Here is an 8,299-nt window from a genome sequence, read left to right as displayed (position 1 = left end):
AAAAACTCAGCGATATTTTAGTTAAAATTCGAGTTGTCAACTGTTGAACTCAACTCAAATGCAGCTGTTTTGGCGCTAGTGAGAGACCAGAAAATGCAGCACACGCGTGAAGATGTATCTAGAATAAGGCTAAGTTGGGCCTTTTGTTTTTATTTTATTCTTTTTTGTCGTTTTCGGCTTTCTGACTTAACGACATCGTTTTCTCTTATCCCAAAACCCCTACACCAACTCCACCTTCTTCTTCCTCCGCTTGGTGTGAAATTACCAGACTCCTCCCTTTCAATCTTCAGTGATAATACTAGAAACTTCTATGGCGGCGGCACCAACAGCTTCAGCTTCAACAGCTTATCTTTGTTCATATGCTTCTCCTCATCGCCCATCCCTTCCTTCATCTTCTTCAAATTATTTCCAAACCCATTTTCCCTTGAAACCCATTTCCTCCAGAGGCTTTTGTTTTTGTTTGCCCAAAAATGCAAACATTCCGGTAATCAATAACAACAGCAGCAGGAGATGCCGATTTCTTAAAGCTTCTCAGTCACAATCCGAAGACTCCGCTTCCGAAGTAATTTTTTTTTTGTTTAGTTGCTTTTAACTCGTGATGGAAGTTGTGGCTGATGTTCTTTCTTGGCTTGGTGTGTTTAGTCGAAGCCAATTTTGATTCTTTATGTATCTTAGATTCATTTATTAAATTTTGATATTGGTTATTGGTAAGCAGGCTTGATTTTGGGGAATTACAAGCTGAATTTCAAGTATAGATATGTAAACATGAACAAAGATGTTGTTATTTTAGTTGATTTTTTATTCTAAAAAATTGTGCAAATCTGCTGGAATTTGGTCAAAATACAGTGAACAGATACATCTTTTCTTTCATCAATTTTGCTTTAAGGTGTCTGCTTTCAGAGAAATTACTAAATCAACTTATTGACAGGAATTGTAAGTAAGTATTTCATTCATAGTGTTTCTTGCTGGCTTCAAGGCTGCTGCTGAAAAATGAAGTTTTGTTTGTCTCTTTTTTCAAAAACTATTAAAACGGGACGAGGTTAAGTTGAGTTCCCCTTACACCACCACCAATGAATCAAAACAGAGAGAGAGAGAGAGAGAGAGAGTTAGTGTACCATGTCTGTATACTTTACAGTGTGTGTCTCATACTTCAAAGTTTAGAGATCGCTTCCTCTGTCAGTGTCTCTGTTTTGAACCTATTATTGGTTCTTATCTCATGCAATGTTCAGTTCATTTACAAAGGTAACAAGTAATGGTAATTTTTCATCAACCATATAAATTTTCTGTATAATGGTAGAAATTTTGAGTACTTTTATAGCTGCCATTGCATGCTTAATAATATCAATGTGATACATGATAGACTGATGATGAAGATGAGACTCCTCTCAGTAAAACAGAAGAGGAAGCGGACCAAGAACTTCCTTCAAGATTGGAGTCTACTATCTCAGCTTATAAGGAGGCCATTTTAAATGGAGATGAGAAAAGTATATCCGATTTTGAAGAGATAATACACATGGTAGAAAAGGAGAGGAATGAGTTGTTAGAAAAGGTTTCTGTTTTGTCAGATGAAATTGGTGCTCAGAAGGACAAGTATGTTCGTTTGCAAGCAGATTTTGACAACTTCAGGAAGAGAACAGAGAATGAGAAGCTAACAATAAGGAGTAATGCCCAGGGAGAAGTGATTGAGAGTCTCTTGCCTATGGTAGATAACTTTGAACGAGCCAAGCAACATATGAAACTAGAGACAGAGCAGGAAAAGAAAATTGATGCAAGTTATCAGGGCATATACAAGCAATTTGTAGAAATCATGAAGAACTTGGGTGTATCTGTTGTACCAACTGTTGGGACATTATTTGATCCTATGGTAAGCCAACACTCTTATTGCTTCCAGCATTCCTGCTGATTTCTTTTTTCTTACTTTCAGCAGGATCTATAACTGATTGGTTGGTGGCAGATTTAGCCACTTATGAACTCTTTCAAAACTTTGATGCAGATGGTAAAACTGAGACCTCAACCCAGATAAGCAAATGTACCCTCTAGTCTGAGGGGCTAAATAATTTTTGGTGAATAAATGTGCTAATGCTTAGAAATTTAGTGAAGTTTTGGTTTTCCAAATTTAGTTGATTATTGGTGGGGAACCCTTGAGTAGGCCGTCAGGCTGAGACTCGACGAGAAAGAAATGATGCTGGAGCAACTGTAATGAAGATACAGTATTGGATCCCCTTACATATTAAATCAGGACCTGGTATCCTAGTTTGACTGGATTAGTTATCCACCTAGAAGTACTATGATAGTTGGCCAGGTTGTAAAACAATGTAAACCAAGCCTATAAGAACTGAACCACTATTATGGGTTGCAATCATTTTTGCAAGAAAAGTAGGCTGTTTTGGAAGTATATTTGTTATACGTCCATGAATTCACAAGATTGCCTACTCCAAGAAAGTATGGAGAATTATAAACTCCCTGGTGTTTCGAATTCTGATTTCTTGTTTTGGCCTCCCCAAAAAGAATTGTTGTTTTCTTTGATATTTCTTCATTTGATGTATCCTTTGTGTATAACAGAAATGATTAAAGGGTTCATCTACATGTTTTTCACTAACTCTATTGGAATTCCTGTATTCTGTTCACACTCTCTTTGGGCTATTATGTTATTCAGTTTTTTTATTCATATTCTCTTTAGTCGAACTATGGCCTTCAGTTTTGGGTGAAGGCAGTAAAATTTTCATATTCATACTGTCTTGGTACACCCCCAAAAGCTCTATTTCCTTCTCTCCAATCAGGACAACTTTATAAACTGCAATGGAAGCTGAAATACAGCACCAAGAAGGTGAAAATAGGCTGTTGTGGTTGTGATTGTTGAGTGATGGTGGACACTTAAATTTTGAGGTGACAAGCTTGAGGGATAAAAAATGTGGAAAAGAAAGATCAGACCTAGAAAGTTGGCATTGAACTTGTCAAGTTTTACAGTTACCATCTGATGGTTTGTGGTGTTGAATGTTTGCATCCATGTGGAAAGATACACAATAGCATTGTTCTTCATGATTGTAATTGAGAAATACAAAGCTACTACAAAAAATGCATATGGACTGAGATATTTTTCATGCTGAGAATACTCAACTGGATGAAATTAAAAGTACGAAGCTTGGAGAGCTAGCAATTTGAGATTGAAGTTCCTTAGGTCCTAGATTAGCTGCTGAACACGATTCATTTTGTCTTGTAAGTTCCTCTTGTTTATTTTTTTGCAAGAGGTCATTCTTGCCTCAATTTCTGCAACATGAACAATAGCACCCAAACTATTAAAAGTTTTAAAGAATAGGTTTGGAATTCATGTGCTTTGGCATACTTGATTTCCAAGAAAAGGCTTTTTGTATAGTAGTGATTTATCTTAGATAGACAAGTTTGGAAATTCTTGATTCCTGTCAATCTCCGATTCATTTGTAAAGGAGCATTTCATAGCAGTTTTCATCTTAAAACTTAAACTTTTAGGCCGTTGGGCTTCTCCATGTAGCATTTTGTTCGGTAACTTTTTGTAACCAAGCATCAGTTACAACTCTCAGAACAAGAATGATTAATCTTCTCTATAATTGGCCTGACATACTTCCAACTTATCAGAAATGTCCTTCCACTTGCAATGCCACCCATAAGAAATTCTTTTCTCTGAAAATAAGGGGTATTTACATTATGAAGGCCAAAAGTTTTTAATAGGTGTATTCCCCCCCCTCCCCCCCCAACCCAAAAGAAAAGCCAAATATTGTCTCTTCCTCCATAATAAATCTGGGAGTAAGTTTCTTTGTTTAGGTAACTATCATCTGTTCCAGCTTCCAGAAAATGAAATTTACCACGAATGTACCCCGTAATACTTTGTTACATTTGGCCCAATGTCCCAACCCAAACTTAGTGTTAAATCTCCATATGCAATGAACCTCTCATCCAGAGATCAAATTTCTTTGCTTACGCTACTCTTTGAACACTTGGAACCATGAAATAAAACGAAATTTTCAAGGCAATAATACTGCTTTTAATCAGCTTGACGAGAGATTGAGTGTCACTGGAAAATTCATCTGAAACTTTCAGTGTTTACATGTAATTCTTCTAGCTTAGAATCTTTTTTGTAATAGTTGTCTGCAATGTTAGTTGCTGCTGTTTACTGAAAGCCTCCATTACTATTAACAGAAGAATTAGAGATGGTGTTTCCTGTCTCCATGATTGTGACCTAAAAATAAAACATGAGAAAAGCAAGCAATATGCCAGTTAGGACAGTTGAGATACAATTGGAAATTGAAAAGGTGTCAAATTAAAGCCCATGGATTGTATCCAAGTCATCAAGAATTTCCAACCATGTGATTTGCTTATTGCCTAACCTTCTAAAGAAAATATGAAGGCAAACTATTTATATTCTTCCATTGATTAATGTATCTGGAAAAACAAAGTATCAAGGATTTGCCCGCCCTTGTGGAAATGGTCATTGAGTAAATTAGATACTTTTATCAACAAATCTCCTCAGGTTAAGGTGTGCCCTCTGAAATCATTCATCTATCCTGGTAATAAAGCTGATAGGCCACCCTTTCTTTGTGCATATCAAGTCACTGGAAGTGGTTGTGGTGCTGTGTTTTAGGTCTTATAAGTTACCTCTAGCACTGTGTGTGTGCTTTTTTTCTTTTTTTTGGGTTCAAGATTGTTCATGGCTTAATTGATTTGTTGGTTTTGGATCTTAGTATTTGTCTAAGAGAAATTGGAATCAGGAAGTGAAATAAATCCATTACAGATAACAACTATGGGCTTCAAAAATTTTGGGATGAACCCCAAAAACCAGGAATTCTTGATCCCTAACAAACTGGAGGGTTTTGCTCAGTTCCCAAATTTGATTTTTGACCTTCTAGGAGAATATTTATTCAATCATTTCTTTTCACTTTCTCCCTCTCCCCTTTGTCCTTCACTGACTCTATGTACTCCTTGCTAGCAAATCCATTATGTGCTCTCTGTCCTTTCCACTGCTGACTGCAATCCTCTCTTCTACCTATCAATTTAGGAAAATTTTGCAGATTTGCTAACAAGAACAAATCAAGTTTTTCCAAATGTACATATCCAAATCTAGTGTTGCCACTGTTCTTTCTCGCTGCATTCTCTTCTCTACGTCATCAATAGCTGTTATCTTTTGTTCTCAATCTCATCGCATAAGTTAAAGTTTTGGAAGGAACAATTGGAAAACTAAGTAGATAGAGGCTCTTCTCTGGAGTTGGACTACTATAAATCTAGCCTTTCTGGGTTTGTGATGTGATTTTGATCTTTAATGAAACTCTGTCTTCTTTTAGGTAATATCATAGAAATTCGGGGTTGGTGATAAATTAGCCCCTTATTCAAGTAATGTGTTTGGATTGTAAGTTATTTGAAATATTTTTACTGTAGCACTTTTTGTGATGTGATGTATGTGAGATAAAAAGGTAATTGGGAAGATAAAAAGGTGTATTAGAAATTGTAATAGTGATGTCAGTAAATATATTTGGCCAAATAATTGGCTGTCCAAACACACTCAAGGTTTTCTCTTGGTTTTCCCTAAAGGCCTAGACTTAGATCGTGGGTTAAGGTAATTCCCCTCTTACTTGCACCACCACCTCTGTCCAGCAAATTTTTCTCAAGAACAATTGGATGTTGAGTTGCTGTACACAGTGATCATATTATTTATCGCTATGTTCCACATGATCTTAGTTTTTTTTTTTTTTTGTTTTAAAAATGTTCCATTTAGACCTGGAGCCAATACTACGCATTAAGTTTTGGTGCAGCCCAATTTGTCAGCCATGTAGGGTTTTAAAAGCATCTTTTCTGTTCATCTACAAAAGATGGTGCATTGCTTATTTAATTAAAATGATGATGCATATGGAGAAAAAGCTTGTGCTTAGAAGTGATTCAGCATTAACCTTGTCTTTATGCTTATAGCAACTTAAATGTATTTATGGAAAGGTGTTTGGGATTGAAATTGGATGACAATCCTAATTGGTGAGATGAATGATCCATTACACGTGGCACAATATGCTTAATGAATGATACACAGCTAATTTGTTACTGAAGTTAAGGGTGAAAGTAGAGAATAGATGCATAGATGCTCACAGCATTCGTCTGGTCCTTGCTCACCTGAAATTTTAGTTTTTGTTCTTGGTTAATGTTATGTTTCTCAATTTGAAACTTCAATACCTTTACAAATGTTATTTTCATTTTCTAAATCCTGGTAGTCTCTTTTATATATTCTTCTTCCCCCAAGCAGTACCCATGTCAGAGATGACATCACACTAGGATCAGTATTCGACACTTAATCTGAGGTTTTGGGCATATTAAAGGTAATGATGAACCTTAGAACAGAAAAAAGAGGGAAAGAAGGGTGCAGTCTCTTTCATGGTTGAAAAAACTGTCTTTTGGGTGTGGTAATATCCCTACACCTCATTTCTTTTCTCTTCTTATACTCTTTTTGTTTCTATGCACTATTAGAGAGTAATAGTCAGTCATGCAATATTGTATTTTCTCGACATGTTACTTGGATATGAGCATAAATGAACGATTCCATACCCATCTTGGTGTCTTTGGCAGTGTTGCCATAAAATTAATGATAATAATTACCTGTAGTTTACATTCATATGCAAGTCCTCGAAACATCCATGGTAGTTACTATGTACCTGTAAAGCTATGGATTTTCTTTCCTGTGCTTTTTCTATTCCTACTGTGTTAAAAACATGGCAAGTAACTTTGAGGAATAATCTGGATAATAAAGTCACATGATGATTTTAGTGACAAATATTGGCTGTGTATGCACTGTGTTTGCTTGTACTGCATTTTTTATGGGACAAGCTTGTTAGGGGCAAATATGAGAAACATTCTTCTGATGCAAAAAGACAGAATAACTGCCATTACTCTTTCCTGTGGTGCAAGCAGCCTGGAATGTCAAAAAAGAAAAGCTCAAGCACCCCCGCATCATCTGCATATTGTTTCATCTGAATTTTTCTTGAGACTAGTTCCAACACTAATTACCTGTCTGCATATCTATGACAATGTTTGACCAAAAATAGAATACATATAATACAATGATCTTACTAGATATAGAGTACAGAAAAACATACATACCGACATACTTAGAGGTGTGGTGTGTTAGCAATCTGTCATGTTGGTTTACTGCTAAATTAAATCTGGGGTGCCTCTACTTTGAGGCTATGTTTTCCAGGATAAATCTCTCTTTGATCTTTTGACCCTTTCATTTGGTTGAAAGCTAGCATCTGCAAATCTATTGACGTGCTAGTTGCTTTGTATACGTGGAAGTTGATGAGCTAGGTTAAACTAAAATCATGATTGGCTGGGGATAGTTGAACTAAGTGTTTCCTTGCTATGAAAATGCAGTACTACATCTTTTGTGATGTGACTTACCATGTGCATTCTTTCTCGTGATTCAGTTACACGAGGCTATTGCCCAAGAGGAGTCTGAAGAGTTCAAGGAGGGTGTTATAATTGAAGAGTTCCGTCGTGGTTTTCTCCTTGTGGACCGACTTTTAAGACCAGCTATGGTCAAGGTGTCTTCAGGTCCTGGGGTAAGGCAACCCTCTTCAGCGGCATCCGAGCAGTCAGAGCAACCTGCTACTGCTGGAGTTGAGGAAATAGAGTTCAGCGAACAATCAACAGGATAAATCCCCCTGGAGAATGTCTTTCCAATCAACCTTCATGAACCCTTGATTCCTCCACTGCTATAATCGACATTTTTTCAAGCTGAGATCTATTTCTCTCAATACAGGTCTTGCTACATGATGTTTCTGCAAAAAGACGACGAACCTGAATTTCCCCATGGAACATTCTCTTTAAAAATTTAAAGGAAGAGGAAATGTGAAACCTTAACCGCTTTGAAGCATGTGAGCCTTCTACAATAGTAGCGATTGAGGCCCTTTCACTGTACTAGTGTTGAGCTGGAAAACATGCAATCATATTTTTTATTTTTGCTACTTGCGGATTTAGTTTAATATGGATTTTAGAGTTTTAACTTTTTTGTTTAATGTTATTTAAATGAACTTTCATTGTGAATTGGTCTTTTCAAGTCTAAAAAGCTAATTTAGATGACCAAAAAATAAAAAATAAAAAAGAAAAAGAAGGACACCTGAAAATATATTTTGGTGGAGCACAGAATAAGCTGCCGCTTTCAAGCAGCTAATGGCAGGCCTTTCCATCGAGTTTGGAAAGAGACGAAAGCAAGAGTGGGTAAAGGTAGACTAACCGTGCAAATAAATTTACCTTGTCCGAAAGCTTTGCAAAGGGTAAATGTACAGAGGTT

At 36.5% G+C, this 8,299-nt stretch overlaps 1 protein-coding gene across 2 annotated transcripts; it reads left to right on the top strand.

Annotated features, from left to right (window-relative positions):
• The first annotated feature begins 201 nt into the window (after nucleotides 1-201).
• On the top strand, nucleotides 202-8,052 carry LOC113724097 (uncharacterized). Of its 2 annotated transcripts, none has more exons than XM_072070402.1 (3): nucleotides 202-562; nucleotides 1,361-1,864; nucleotides 1,994-2,627. In XM_072070402.1, the coding sequence occupies exons 1-3, from the start codon at nucleotides 311-313 to the stop codon at nucleotides 2,021-2,023; spliced, it is 786 nt and encodes a 261-aa protein (XP_071926503.1). In that variant the 5' UTR covers nucleotides 202-310; the 3' UTR covers nucleotides 2,024-2,627. The 2 variants fall into 2 exon arrangements, with proteins under 2 accessions (XP_071926503.1, XP_027102840.2); XM_027247039.2 differs by lacking the exon at nucleotides 1,994-2,627 and adding an exon at nucleotides 7,434-8,052 and having other exon boundaries at nucleotides 210-562.
• The last annotated feature ends 247 nt before the right edge of the window (nucleotides 8,053-8,299 follow it).

The sequence above is a fragment of the Coffea arabica genome, chromosome 1c (assembly GCF_036785885.1).
Source record: "Coffea arabica cultivar ET-39 chromosome 1c, Coffea Arabica ET-39 HiFi, whole genome shotgun sequence".
NCBI lineage: Eukaryota > Viridiplantae > Streptophyta > Magnoliopsida > Gentianales > Rubiaceae > Coffea > Coffea arabica.
This window is presented reverse-complemented; position numbering and strand designations above follow the sequence as displayed.

Excerpts from the sequence above, each read along its gene's own strand:
- LOC113724097 (XM_027247039.2), top strand. The coding sequence starts at position 311 with ATGGCGGCGGCACCAACAGCTTCAGCTTCAACAGCTTATCTTTGTTCA. Across the intron at positions 563-1,360 it reads CCGAAGACTCCGCTTCCGAA|ACTGATGATGAAGATGAGAC; the intron begins GTAATTTTTTTT and ends GATACATGATAG. Across the intron at positions 1,865-7,433 it reads GGACATTATTTGATCCTATG|TTACACGAGGCTATTGCCCA; the intron begins GTAAGCCAACAC and ends CTCGTGATTCAG.